Here is a 15,494-nt window from a genome sequence, read left to right on the forward strand (position 1 = left end):
AGATCAAGTTTTTTTAATAAAAGTGAATGATTAACAGAGTCGAATGCTTTACTAAAATCCGTATAGATGACATCTGTTTGAAGATTATTTTTTAAGCCCTGTACTACGAAGGAGGTTAGCTCCAAAAGGGTAGTAGTTGTTGATCTGCACGCGCACATATCAAGCTGCGCTCTCGTCATTCGGGCCAAACTGTCGAATTGGTCTCGTTCATTCTCAACTCGCTGACGTCATCACTTCCTGCCCAAGTTATTGACACCTCATCCTCTACGTGGAGGCAAATCTGCGAGCTTCCTTTGGCAGACCCAGCGTTCTGCACACCTGGAGCAATCGATGTCATTGTTGGATCGGATCAACTTTGGTCTCTATACACAGGAGATCGGAAACACTTTGGTAACGACTTTCCTATCGCTCTCAATACTGTATTTGGTTGGATTCTTGCAGGCTCTTACTCTGCATTCGATGATCACCCTACTTCTGCGGTTACTCATCACGCGGACCTAGACACGATGGTTCGTTCATTCATGGAGATGGACAGCATTCAGCCTAACCAGGCTCTCCTGGACGCCAGCGATCCCACAGAGCGTCATTTTGCTGCCACACACAAGCGCTCGACGGACGGGGCGTACGTCGTCGAGTATCCCTTCAAGGAGAAGGCACCGCCTATTGATTCGACCTTGCCACAGGCCATCAATCGCTTCTTCTCGCTGGAACGCAAATTTCGTCGGTATCCAGAATTGAAGCAGCAGTACGAAGCTTTCCTGGACGACTACTTGCAACGTGGACATATGGAACAACTGACCTCGGCTCAGGTTGAGGAGTCCCCAGACACCTGCTTCTATTTGCCGCACCACGCTGTCATCAAACTGGACAGTCTGACTACCAAATGTCATGTAGTTTTTGATGGATCAGGAAAGGACAGCTCTGGAGTATCGCTCAATGACAGACTACATATTGGTCCACCGATTCAACGCGATCTTCTTGGCGTTTGTCTACGCTTCCGGCAGCACCAATATGTTTTATGCGCAGATGTCGAAAAGATGTTTCGAGGCATTAAAATCTTTAAGCCACACACCAATTTTCAGCGCATTGTTTGGCGCAAGACTGAGAATGAACCTCTGCTTCATTTTCGCCGGTTGACGGTTACCTACGGATTAGCACCGTCACCATTTCTGGCTGTTCGAGTTCTAAAGCAACTTGCCGACGATCATGGCCATGAATACCCTGCAGCATCTCACGCTCTTCTGCACGATGCCTATGTGGACGATATCCCTACAGGCGCCAACACATTCGAGGAGCTTATGATTCTCAAGGACGAGCTTATAGCCCTCTTGGATAAGGGAAAATTCAAGCTACGTCTTCTGAAATCATTACCAGAGGAAGATAGATGTTTTGAACCTATCCAGCTCCTCAACATATCAGCTGCGGATTCACCTGTCAAAGTTCTTGGTATCCAATGGAACCCTGGGAAGGACGTTCTGTATCTCAAACTAAAGGGATGCGATGCGACCATTTCTCCGACGAAAAGAGAACTCTTGTCTCAGCTATCAAGAATTTACGATCCGCTTGGACTGGTAGCGCCGGTCACAGTTCTACTCAAGCTAATCTTCCAAGAAAGCTGGACAAGTGTCCTGCAGTGGGACGACCCCATTCCTGAAAGTCTACGTACGCGCTGGAGAGCCTTAGTAGAGGATTTGCCAGCTCTTACGCAATGCCAAGTACCACGGTATATTGCGTCACCATTTCGAGATGTTCAACTACACGGATTTGCCGACGCATCCTCGCACGCCTACGGTGCGGTAGTTTACTCTCGAGTTGCAGTTGGATGCAGCTTTCAAGTAACTCTGGTTGCCGCCAAAACACGGGTGGCCCCGATCAAGCCCGTATCAATTCCACGTTTGGAGCTAAACGCTGCGTTACTTCTATCTCGCTTGCTTTCTATTGTCAAAACATCACTAACAATTTCTCTTTTCAGCACGAGCTGCTGGACAGATTCAGAAATTGTGCTACACTGGCTTTCAGCTCCCCCTCGACGGTGGAACACCTACGTCTGCAACCGAACTTCTGAGATATTGAGCGACTTTCCCCGTAGCTGCTGGAACCATGTTCGCACGGAAGACAATCCTGCTGATTGTGCTTCCCGAGGACTCCATCCGTCAAAGCTTCTGGAGCATCGACTGTGGTGGAAAGGTCCGTCCTGGCTGGCCACACCCACCTCTGAGTGGCCACCTTCTACAAGCAAGTTCAGCGTATCTTCAAGTTTCGATGTCAACACCGAAGAACGAGCCATAAAGCCCGCGACTCTACATAACTTTCCTGATGAAAGTATACACGAGTTACTCATCCACAAATTCTCAACCTGGACGCGTCTTATAAGGGTATCTAGCTACTGTCATCGCTTTATTCACACTCTTCGATCTCATAATAGGAATTCGGCACCATTCCTTACGTCTGAAGAGTTGCTGGACGCACAGCGCCGACTTATTCGACATGTGCAACAAAAATCTTTTGCCAGAGAATATGCGCAGCTAGAGAATCGACGCCAGCTTAACGCTAAATCGCATTTTATCCGGTTTTCTCCGTTTCTGGATGATTATGGAGTAATGCGAGTCGGTGGGAGAATCGAGCAATCTACACTCAACTACAACGCCAAGCACCCGATTCTGATACCTAAAGATACACCACTAGCTGGACTGCTGGTTCGACATTTTCATGTCTCCTATCTGCACACTGGAGTTGATGCAACGTTCACCAATCTTCGTCAGCAGTACTGGATTCTGGGGGCCCGCAATCTCGTCAGAAAGGCAGTCTTCCAATGCAAATCCTGTTTTCTTCAACGAAAGGGCACAAGCAACCAGATCATGGGAGAGCTACCAATTCCTCGAGTTCCAGCGTAGGCTGGACCGATCGCAATCAAGGAATCAAAAGGAAGAACTCCACGCATCGGAAAGGCACTTCACATCGAGGTTGTTAGTGAGCTAAATACACAGGCTTTCATCGCAGCCTTTCAACGATTCATTGCCCGCCGAGCGAAGCCTACTGACCTGTATTCGGACAACGGAACTATATTTCATGGAGGCAAGCGAACTTTGGATGACATGAGACGTCTGGCCATTCAACAAGCCAAAGATGAGGAACTAGCAGGATTCTTTGCCAATGAAGGGATTTCTTGGCACTTTATACCCCCGTCTGCTCCCCATTTTGGAGGGATGTGGGAAGCTGGAGTTCGCTCAATTAAACTCCATATGAAACGGATACTTGGATCAAAGGCTTTAACGTTTGAGGAGCTCTCTACTGTTCTGACCCAAACTGAAGCTATCCTGAATTCACGCCCGCTGTGCCCAACTGGGGATAATTCTTTGGATCCACTGACGCCTGCTCATTTTTTGACTGGATCTCCGTATACTGCATTGCCTGAACCCTGTCGACTGGATATGCAAGTCAATCGATTGGAGAGGTGGAATCAGCTGCAAGCCATGGTTCAAGGCTTTTGGAAAAGGTGGCATATGGAATACCTGACATCTCTTCATGAGCGGACAAAGTGGCATCTGGAAACCGAGAATCTGAAGATCGACACACTGGTAGTACTCAAGGAGCCCAATCTACCGCCCTCTAAATGGATTCTTGGCCGCATCACCGCAGTGCACGCAGGAATCGACGACAAGGTCCGAGTCGTTACAGTGAAGACTGCTCACGGATTATACAAACGCCCAATTGCCAAAATCGCTGTACTGCCTCTCTGCTGAACAACCGTTCAGGGGGGCCGGTATGTTTGGGAACGAGACACCCTGTATGCGCGAACAATTCACCCTTTATCTTTGTTTACATTATCATTTGTCTGCAGCTTCAGCGGAGCTTATCAGCGGAATCAATGTAAGCATCGCACCGCTGTAATTGTCCGCGAGCTTGCCCAGTACTTTTCCAAACTTCTAACTCCCTTCTAACTGTAACTTGTTTACGTCTTATGCTAGTTTAATCGTATGGCGTGAGTACAGCCAAAGCTTAAGTCAGTCACATTTTTGATCTGCAAGCAAACGTACGCATCGGTGTCGAACTAAATAATATTAAGTGTCTGAAATTAACCAATAAATCAAACTAAACAGTAACACTGGCGGGTTTATTTATGAACAAAAGGGAATCTTTGAAGATGCTACGTGAAGATTATGGTCGGGTTGGGTAGAGAAAGCGAGGTTCAAATTCCACCAAAGACCTTGCTACCGTTTAGTCTTGCTGTCGTCTGTAACATTTTTCTTTTTTTTCACTAGGCGAGTTCCGTTTTTTTTTTTTCAGTTTTCTTCTTTTAGTATGGCATTTACAAGCCTAGTAACTTATAGTTTCTGTAGGAATCCTAACAATTAAAGTATGTGTGGGCCGTTATAAAAGGCAATCCGACCCACCCCATCGCCGAAAGAGCTTAGGCACCAGAGAATTCCGCCCGTCATTATTCATAATCGAGTAGAAGAGTGAGAGCACGAATCACCAGTGTTTGGGTACTATTATACCCCTCGGCTTCTCATGCTTAAGTCAACCATTACAATCGTTCCAGTACCGATTAAAATTGACGAGCGCTTGATTATGGTTCTTCTCGAGTCCCAATATTTAGTCTATAATTTTGAAATAGATGCTTATCATTTAATGGCAAAATCCACACTTAATATATGCCAAGGGTGGCAATCAAACAAAAGAGTTTGTGAAGGAAGTTGGCTTGGGAGAAGTGCCAACGATAATAGTTGTGTGCGCCTCTTAAGCCGACTAAGGTATCAAATTGTAGGTACAAATCAATTATTGAGGATAAATCGTACTGGGTTGAATTGGATAGACGAAGCAGTTGGCTGTTTAAGGTACAAAACAACACAAAGGCTCGCGTTCAATGCGGAAGTTCCAAGTAAGAGATAGTCGATTTTCCTGAACAAGGAATTTTAACAATTAGATCAGATTGTACTGCACGGACAGATAACGATATATTAGTGGCTTACCACTTAATTCAGTTAGAAGATCAAGGGACACTATCAATGTCATATATAGGTAAGATTACCGAAATACCTAAAATTGTTTGGAGTCATTTAGGTACTCCAATAAATAATAACCTGTTAAACGAAATAAAAGATTTAAAATCACATAAGCTAAAATTACATGAGTTAGATTTTCATCACGTTACTGGCCATACATCTTTGATACTGGCAATTATTATTATAATTATACTATTTGTATATTTTGCAAGAAAAATAAAGATTCAAAGACAACTGCAAACCCTAGCTCTACCTATACTGAATGTTTAAAATAAATACAAAATTAAATACAAATTGTTAAATTAAAAAAAAAAATTAATTCAGATAATACAAAACCACAAAATTTTAAAAATATGTAAAAGCCAAAAAACTACGGCCTTTAAAAAAAATATTAGTTGCAAAATTAATGATATCGAATAAAATAAATACAATCCACTCTTTTTATAATGCAACTAATTTAATTCTAATTTTGCTGGCCCTTGGTAGAATGTTCAGACGAACACGAATATATTTAAAGACCTACAATTTTGGGCTCCGTTCATATCTTGTGTAAATTAATCGAGAGTGTTAAATTTATATTTAGGATTTTATTATCTAAGGCGATATGAGTGCAGTGCTCAAAAACATGTAATCTTAGTCCCTTAGTGGGAGACCTCGATAAGGCGGGAACTATTTAATTAGGCCTCTGCGTAGGTCATTTACTTTAAGATGCGATTTTCATGTCACCTACTTAAACCGAAGATATTTCTAAATAAATTCAGTTTCTTACAGAAACTCAATGAGGAAAGTCTTATTATTTGGCTCTCTTTCATTAATCGATTACTGAAACAAATACGAGAGAATTGAACATAAACGGCCCCCCAAATTCGATGACGACCATATGAATATCAAAACGGACACGAATTGGACAATGTAACGTTAGAACTCTGAGGGAACCATCTAGATTAGCACAGTTCGAGGCGGAGTTGGAGAGACTCCATATCGCAATAGCTGGAATCAGTGAGATGAGGTGGTCTGGCAGTGGGGAAACAACAACATCAAAAAGCAATCTAGTCCCACACAGTGGCAACAGTGACGACAGCAGATACGGAGTGAGGATTTACGTGTCCAAGCGCATAAAAAAGACATTGCACTCCTGGGAACCCATTTCTGATAGACTCATGACAGCCAGATTCAGATGTAGAGTTAGACATATAAACATTATACAATGCTATGCCCCGACGGAAGACGCCAACGATGACACCAAGGACGACTTCTACTCTGCCCTCACAGCAACCCTCAACAAGACACGGCAAGGTGACATTAACATCCTCATGGGTGACTTTAATGCGAAAGTAGGCCCAACAACACCGGACTAAGATCTGTCATGGGCCAACATGGAACTGGGACTCGCAATGACAACGGACTGGTCATCGGCGGCACAATATTCCCACACAAAGATGTCCACAAATACCCCTGGACATCTCCTAGTGGTAACACGCGCATCCAGATGGACCACATTTACATTAGCAGGAAATGGAGACACTCACTACTGGACGTACGGAACAAAAGGGGAGCATCTATAGACAGTGATCATGAGTTGGTCATTGGAGAACTTGAAATAAAGTTGAACCGCAACTACTCAAGGAACACTGATAACAGCCAACACCGACGAGCGCCCCCACTGAACCTGCACCCTCTTAGCGACTCCACTCTGAAGACGAGAATGACGTCCACATTGCGGGAACAGCTGATCCCCCTAGAAGACCACCCATGGGAGCACATCTGCAGACAGCTAAGGACCGCAGCTAAGCAAATAATTGGGCTGCAACATCGCGGAAGAGCAGACTGGATATCTAAAGGGACCTGCGACCTGATTAGCAGGAGGAACAATCTGAAGCCTCTGGCGGACCAGCTCACACAGAACCGTGATAAATATCGCGAACTGTGCAGAGCTGTGAAAAGAGCGGCCAGAAAGGACAAACGAGCGCTACTGGATAGACTTGCGACAGACTCAGAACGAGCAACCGGCAAGAACAACATGCGCTCGTTATACCAGCAGATTGCACGGATGGCCGGAACCCACCACAGACGGAACCAGCCAGAGGCCTAGAAGGCAACCTCTTATCCAATGATGATGCACAGATCTGAGGGTGGCGCCAACACTTCATGGGAATTAGCCACACCACATCACCAAACGTGGCTACGGACTATAGAAGCATTGCGCCACCAAGTGGGAATACCCTCTGCACCCCCGAATGTAAGAGAGATTGTAAATGCAATAAAGAAGCTAAAGCACAACAGGGCAGCCGGCGAGGACAACATACCAGCCGAACTGCTTCAAGTTGACACTCAGCTGATATGCTGCATCAACATTTCGCACGCATATTGGAAGGCGAGACTGTGCCTGACTACTGGAAAAGCGGAATCATCGTGAAGCTTCCCAAGTAGGGCGACCTCAGCGACTGCAACAACTGGACAGGGATTACACTTCTAATAAGAAGGCGGTTGACGCCGTTGAAAGGGCAGCAATATGGCGATCACTTGCAAGGAAAGGAGTATCTGGTAATCTAATCGCTATCATCAAATCGATGTATGACGATGCCAAACTGGCGGTACTGCACAACGGGAAAACAAGTACACCTTTCCAGACGAACACCGGAATACTGCAAGGATGCCCGCTATCACATCTACTCTTCAACATCGTGGTCGACGAGTTAAAGAGCGAAGTATGCACGTCCAAGCGCGGAATTACGTGGAGCCTCACCAGACACCTTGAGGACTTGGACTATGCAGACGACATCTGTCTTATATCTCACAATTTCGGCGATATACAGAGGAAAAGTGATAACCTCGTCAGGATAGCCAGCAGCGTCGGACTCGAGATAAACGTAGCAAAAACAAGAGAGAACGCTATAGTCGAGTTCCCCGACTATCTGATACCCGTTACTCAGCTATTCGAAGTGCGAAGGAGAGTCTTCAGCACATACAGTTTTTGGCGGTTTTGTGGGCGTTAGAGTGGGCGTGGCAACAAGTTTTTTGGCAAATCGATAGAAATTTACAAGACTAATACAAAAATGAAAAAATATCAAAACATTTTTCATAAGTGTGGGCGTGGCAGCTTTGGGCGGTTTGTGGGCGTTAGAGAGGGCGTGGCAAAAAGTTTTTCTGCAAATCGTTAGAAATTTATAAGACTAATATAAAAATGAAAAAAAAAATATCGAAACATTTTTCAAAAGTGTGGACGTGGCAGTTTTGGGCGGTTTGTGGGCGTTAGAGTGGGCGTGGCAACATGAATCGACAAACTTGCGCTGCGTCTATGCCCCTGGAGTCTGTATGCTTAATCTAAACTTTCTAGCTTTTGTAGTTCCTAAGATCTCGACGTTCATACGGACGGACAGACGGACGGACATGGCCAAATCGACTCGGCTACTGATCCTGATCAAGAATATATATACTTTATATGGTCGGAAACGCTTCCTTCTTCCTGTTACATACTTTTCAACGAATCTAGTATACCCTTTTACTCTACGAGTAACGGGTATAACAAAAGCTATTCGTTTCAACCACTCCAACCAAGGAAACATCAACATAAACCAGCTTCCCTTACCTTGGCACCATCATATTCAACAGTGGAGAAGAGGATGATGACGTCTCGAGTCGTCTTGGCTAAGCCCGCTCAGCATTTGGGAGACTATACCGCATATGGAGAGACAGACAAATCAGCCGACGAACAAAGCTCCGGATCTACAATGCGTGTGTGAAATCCATACTGCTATACGGAAGTGAGACATGGCTCGCAACGAAGAGAATAACACAGAAGCTGCAGGTTTTCAACAACAAATGCCTGAGAATCATATGTGGGGTATTCTGGGCAAACAGAATAGCCAACACAGAGCTGTGTGAAGAAGAAATGGATGTGGAAAGGGCACGCCCTCAGGAGAAGCATAGTAAGAATGGCACTGGACTGGAACCCCCAAGGAAGCAGGAGAGTAGGAAGGCCCAGAGCAACATGGAGAAGAACCGCTCAACAAGAACTTGCCCAAATAAACATCACATGGGAAAATGCTAAACAGACAGCACAAAACATAGTTAGATGGAAAGCTCTCGTAGAAGCCCATACAGTAGAATCCGCTTATAACGACTCCGCTAATAGCGTCAGTCCGGTCTCTGCGACGGATACGCGATGGCTTGGTTGGTCCCCATACAAAGTTATATGAAAGGACCGCCGGTTAGTACGTCTCCGCTTTTAGCGACAAACCGCTTATACCGACGAGATTTTTCATAATTTTGCGACGTGTCAAATAAAAACAAGAGAGAACGCTATAGTCGAGTTCCCCGACTATCTGATACCCGTTACTCAGCTAGTGGAAGTGCGAAGGAGAGTTTTTGGCGGTTTGTGGGCGTTAGAGTGGGCGTGGCAAAAAGTTTTTTGGGAAATCGATAAAAATTTACAAGACTAATACAAAAATGAAAAAATATCAAAACATTTTTCAAAAGTGTGGGCGTGTCAGTTTTTGGCGGTTTGTGGGCGTTATAGTGGGCGTGGCAAAAAGTTTTTTGGCAAATCGATAGAAATTTACAAGACTAATACAAAAATGAAAAAATATCAAAAACTTTTTCAAAAGTGTGGGCGTGGCAGTTTTAGGCGGTTTGTGGGCGTTAGAGTGAGCGTGGCAACATGAATCGACAAACTTGCGCTGCGTCTATGTCCCTGGAGTCTGTATGCTTAATCTCAACTTTCTAGCTTTTGTAGTTCCTGAGATCTCGACGTTCATACGGACGGACAGACAGACGGCGACGGCGCTGGAGGGGAGGAGTGCTATAGGCGCACATGTATTCAGTCAGCGCTTGGCCGGCGTGAGAACGCTTACCATGTAATTAGGCATGGTACCCTGCAAGTGGGTGCTCACATTACACTTGCACTTGGGCTGGACTATTTATGTCCACATTGCAACAGAGTGGTACAATGTGTTTGTATTTTAAAAGCTTATTGATATATGGGTACAGTGGGTACTCGATATGTGTGCCTACCACAAGCATCCTATCGAGAAGTAAAAGGAGCTCGACTCTTCAAGGATGCTTTCATTGGACGACAAAAGCAAGGAGGAAAGCGCAACACTTAATGCGGCTTATGGACCAGACTGGACTGGGTGACACCTGCAGAGTTAAGGTCCAAAGTTTCGGTTATCTTGACGACCTTGTTATCCTAGCTCCCGATTTTCAGGCGCACTTTGCGAAGCCCAGAGCTTTAAAGCAGCTGGTTTACGAATCGGCCTAAAAAAATATAAATTTAGCTACAAGTCACTAAAGTACCTCGGGTTGGAGCACCTCGGAGGTGGACTGCTGCGAATGGACCCCGGGCGGGTTTCCCCAGGCAAGTTAAGGTATACCGTTCACATGCATCATCGATCACGCTAGCCTTAAGCCGCTGATGAAGGATGAAGGACTCCAACATCGAAAATCGCAAGGGAGGAGAGAACGTTACCTCCAATAGCCTGTGTATTATATACAGTTGCTTATATCTAATGACTCCTGTATTCCGGTACGATTATGAAGAATAGCAGCCAAAACATTGTAACACAGTTGCAATGCATATATAAACGGTGCACTTCAATTTAAGTGATATATGGTCCTCGATTTCTAAATAGTCAGCATTCTTACGCTGCCCACTACAGCCACATACAGCTGTCTTCAGTAGCAGCGCAGCCCTTCAAATTGAGGCTTTGTTTTAAGCAAGATATGTGACAAATATATGTTCAATAAAAGTACAGAGCAGCGACCAGTAGAGTCGCTCTCTCTAATTGACGTGAAGTGGGTCCTGGGAAGGACCTAGGATGACAAGGATCACAAGAAGACATTGATGACAACTCGATACGCAACGGGGACGAAGATACCGGCCACGCATCCGACATAGTGGAGTAGTTGGATGCCATCAATGCAGACATTTCCTTATCCTCTTATTCTGGATTCCAACTCACGAAAACACAATGCGGTTATCAAAAGTGGCGACTACAAAGAACAAATGCAGCAGCACCGCCATATCGCAGTAAGTAGAGTGGTGTGTGTGGAAAAAGAAGCGGGTTGGTGCAACGCCTTAAAAATAGAAAGGCAACGTTGCAAAAGAGCGGCATCATGAATCGATAAACTTGCGCTGCGTCTTTGTTCCTGGAGTCTGTATGCTTAATCTGATATTCCTAGCTTATGTAGTTCTTGAGATCTCGACCTTCATACGGATAGACGGACGGACAGACGGACATGGCCAGATCGACTCGGCTAATGATCCTGATCAAGAATATATATACTTTTACTCTACGAATAACGGGTATAAATAGACTCCAACTTCCAGTTGAACAAGCATCAAGAGCGTTTACCAAGGGTGAAAGTAACAAAAGCACAACAGAACAAGAATTGGCAGCAATTCATTAGGCAATAACTCCAACGAATCTAGTATACGTATACGAGTAACGGGTATAAAACGTTGGAATACATAGGTTAAGCACAACGCTGAGCTCGACTTTACATTTACTATCGACAAGAAAACCACATAAAGAAACCGCGCAGAATTGCAGTCACTGCAATTTTAAATACCAATATTATAAGTTGAATTGAACCACCGCAGAATTAGAAGATTCCCGCGCTAGAAAAGAAGTGCCCAAAGAATGGTTAGGGACCCCCTAGAGCACCATACTGGAAGTAGACTTGCACCACCCGGAAGGAAGAGCAATTAAGGACAACTGACAGAGCCACCAAGGGCGCTAAAGCCGGCAGCACTACAAGGAGTGCAGGAACCGATAGCTCTACCTAGAGCGACGAACGTAAGCGAGGACTCGCAACGCCTTGTCGAGGGTGGAAAAACGCTCAAGAATATCTTCCGGGGGGGCCTTCGCAACATGGACCTTGACTGCACGCTTCTTGAGTTCCGTCTCGGGGGAGTCATTGCCTTGAGTGGACCACTCGCAACGCGACCCTTGCAGCCAGGCAGGAGCATGCCACCACAGCCGACTGTCCGCGAGGTGTTGAAGCCCTACCCCCCGGCTAGCGAGATCAGCCGGATTATGCTCGGAGCGGACATGTGCCCATTTCTCCACCTCCGTAAACTGAGTGATCCTTGCGACCCCATTTGCCACGAATGTTGTCCAATGAAAAGCCGGCCAGTGCAACCAGGTGAGAACAATATTTATATCCGTCCAACAATAAAGGGCGGACTCAGGCCAGGGCATCTTCGAAAGAATGGCGTTGGCCATCTCGGACAATAGAACGGCTCCGCACAACTCTATTCGCGGAAGCAAAACCGTCCTGTGACTGGGTTCACCCGTGTCTTTGCCGTTAGCAAGTTCACCGGTACCGTAGACCCGACCTCAACTCGGACGTAAATGGCAGCGCCATACGCCTTTTGCGAGGCGTCACAGAATGATGTTTTACCTTCAAGTGTGATTGGAATGCGACCCAGCGGGAATGCGGATCTGATCGAGCGCCGATTAATTTTCCCGGAAGTCAGGGAGGACATCGTCCCAGCCTGGATCTTGATGCCAAATGTTCTGCATAAACATCTTTGCTCGGACAATGCAGGGGCGTGCCAGCCGGCTGGATCGAATAACTTGGCAATTTGGGAAAGGTCTTGACGCTTCGAGAACGACGACCCCGAGGTCAATTCTGGAGGAGTGAAGAAAAACTCATCAGACGTCGCCTTCCACGCCGAGAGTTTTGGCCGTGCTCTCTGCGTCGATTTCGCGAAAATCAGCCCGAAGGAGATGGTCAGTCTGGATGCCTGCCAAAATCGCCTTCCTATTGAACGTCCACTTCCTAAGTGGGATCCCCTCTGAACATAGGGCCCCCTGGAGCTCTCGGATAGCTGCTTGCGCCTTTGTCTTTGATTCTGCCCCAGCAAGCACGTCGTCGACGTACATGAGATTTCGGATAATCTGACCCGTATCGCCAGGAATAAAGCAAAATTGATCTCGAAGGTGACCGCCTTTAATTCGTAGTCGCGGATTTCCCCATCGGAATTCCGAAACACAATGCGCTGGATAGGTGTATGCTTGGGGTCTACCCAAATCTGCCGGTACATCTTCTCGACGTTGGCATTCAAGACAAACCTGAAGATCGCCCCTTTAAGATTTGAATAGTTAGGTCGGACTGTAAGACCGGGCCCGATTAAAGGATGTCATTCAGACTGGAGAAGGTGGACATCCTTCGGGCAGTTGCCGAATGGACTGGGCCTGTCAACACCCATCCAAAAATGGTTTCCTGGCCGAAAAGTGATCCACAAATGTTTATTTTGCAGTTGCCGAAGAGAATAGACGGAAGAATGTCTGCTCAAGACATCGATTTGGGAGCTCTCAAAGAACTTGGGGTCCGCAAAGGGGATGTCCGACAGATTAGTGAGTTGACCGGTCACGGTTTGGTTCAGGCCGGACACTTGGGCCTGGATAGTATTGAAAGGAAGTCTGACTAAGTTGAACAGCCGTTCTGTAAAGAAGGTTGCTTCGGACCCAGGGTCAATAAGGGCTCGCGCTTGGAAGTGGCACCCCAGATGGCACACGTTAATGAGGGCAGTGCCCAGTAGAACGGCTCTTGAACCGGGAGCGAAGCATACTTGCACTTCTGAGGTATCCTTTGAGACGCCCGTGCCTTCTGGAGTAGGTGCGGGCCGAGTCGAAGAGACCATTGACATCCATTTCGAGGAACCGTGGACATACGCGAATAGAGTGGTTCTCCCTTGAACAGAGATCACACCCCTTGGGGGCTGAAGCCACCCTGGTCTCGTATGAGTTGAGCCTGCGCGGTGAGGCGCTCGCAGTTGCCGATCTCGGCGGAAAGTATCCCAAATCGCTAGGCCGGTCTTCGTCGACGGCCTCCAGAGTACGATGGCTCTCGGTCAGGAACGCGTCCATCTCATTCTTAGTTGGAGTTTCGGCCTTGTTGTGGATGGATTGCTCCCACAAGAATAGTGTGATTTTGAGATGCTTTGCGGACACCATAAACACCAAGAGGCAATCCCAAGCCTCGACTGGAAAGGAGAACGTCTTTAAGGCTGTAAAAGAACTTTGAATTGTGCTTTGTAGGTTTCTTAAGGCGGTCCCGGACTCTTGGTGGACAGCTTGCAGGCTGTGTAAAATCTTCAAGTGGCTGTTAACCAACAAGCGTCTGATTTCATAGCGATCATAGCGTAAGGCCTCGCCACGCGGAACTAAACCCTTCATTCGTCACCGGTGCCTTTGACACAATTACGAGTGGAAAGCGCAACACTTAATGCGGCTTATGGACCGGGTGACACCTGCAGAGTTAAGGTCCAAAGTTTTCGGTTATCTTGACGACCTTGTTATCCTAGCTCCCGATTTTCAGGCGCACTTTGCGAAGCCCAGAGCTTTAAAGCAGCTGGTTTACGAATCGGCCTAAAAAAATCTAAATTTAGCTACAAGTCACTAAAGTACCTCGGGTTGGAGCACCTCGGAGGTGGACTGCTGCGAATGGACCCCGGGCGGGTTTCCCCAGGCAAGTTAAGGTATACCGTTCACATGCATCATCGATCACGCTAGCCTTAAGCCGCTGATGAAGGATGAAGGACTCCAACATCGAAAATCGCAAGGGAGGAGAGAACGTTACCTCCAATAGCCTGTGTATTATATACAGTTGCTTATATCTAATGACTCCTGTATTCCGGTACGATTATGAAGAATAGCAGCCAAAACATTGTAACACAGTTGCAATGCATATATAAACGGTGCACTTCAATTTAAGTGATATATGGTCCTCGATTTCTAAATAGTCAGCATTCTTACGCTGCCCACTACAGCCACATACAGCTGTCTTCAGTAGCAGCGCAGCCCTTCAAATTGAGGCTTTGTTTTAAGCAAGATATGTGACAAATATTTGTTCAATAAAAGTACAGAGCAGCGACCAGTAGAGTCGCTCTCTCTAATTGACGTGACGTGGGTCCTGGGAAGGACCTAGGATGACAAGGATCACAAGAAGACATTGATGACAACTCGATACGCAACGGGGACGAAGATACCGGCCACGCATCCGACATAGTGGAGTAGTTGGATGCCATCAATGCAGACTTTTCCTTATCCTCTTATTCTGGATTCCAACTCACGAAAACACAATGCGGTTATCAAAAGTGGCGACTACAAAGAACAAATGCAGCAGCACCGCCATATCGCAGTAAGTAGAGTGGTATGTGTGGAAAAAGGAGCGGGTTGGTGCAACGCCTTAAAAATAGAAAGGCAACGTTGCAAAAGAGCGGCATCATGAATCGATAAACTTGCGCTGCGTCTTTGTTCCTGGAGTCTGTATGCTTAATCTGATATTCCTAGCTTATGTAGTTCTTGAGATCTCGACGTTCATACGGATAGACGGACGGACAGACGGACATGGCCAGATCGACTCGGCTAATGATCCTGATCAAGAATATATATACTTTTACTCTACGAATAACGGGCATAAATAGACTCCAACTTCCAGTTGAACATGCATCAAGAGCGTTTACCAAGGGTGAAAGTA

General features: G+C 46.2%; 1 protein-coding gene across 1 annotated transcript; it reads left to right on the top strand.

Moving 5' to 3' along the window:
• Positions 1–506: 506 nt before the first annotated feature.
• On the top strand, positions 507–3,743 carry LOC122612720. The gene is made up of 3 exons (XM_043786504.1): positions 507–1,912; positions 1,973–2,792; positions 2,895–3,743. The coding sequence occupies exons 1-3, from the start codon at positions 507–509 to the stop codon at positions 3,741–3,743; spliced, it is 3,075 nt and encodes a 1,024-aa protein (XP_043642439.1).
• Positions 3,744–15,494: the final 11,751 nt, after the last annotated feature.

Source organism: Drosophila teissieri, chromosome 2R (assembly GCF_016746235.2).
Source record: "Drosophila teissieri strain GT53w chromosome 2R, Prin_Dtei_1.1, whole genome shotgun sequence".
In the NCBI taxonomy this organism is placed as follows: domain Eukaryota; kingdom Metazoa; phylum Arthropoda; class Insecta; order Diptera; family Drosophilidae; genus Drosophila; species Drosophila teissieri.

Coding starts and splice junctions, on each gene's coding strand:
- LOC122612720 (XM_043786504.1), top strand. CDS start 507: ATGGTTCGTTCATTCATGGAGATGGACAGCATTCAGCCTAACCAGGCT. Junction 1,913..1,972: donor CGTTTGGAGCTAAACGCTGC/GTTACTTCTATC, acceptor TTCTCTTTTCAG/CACGAGCTGCTGGACAGATT. Junction 2,793..2,894: donor TTCTGGGGGCCCGCAATCTC/GTCAGAAAGGCA, acceptor GTTCCAGCGTAG/GCTGGACCGATCGCAATCAA.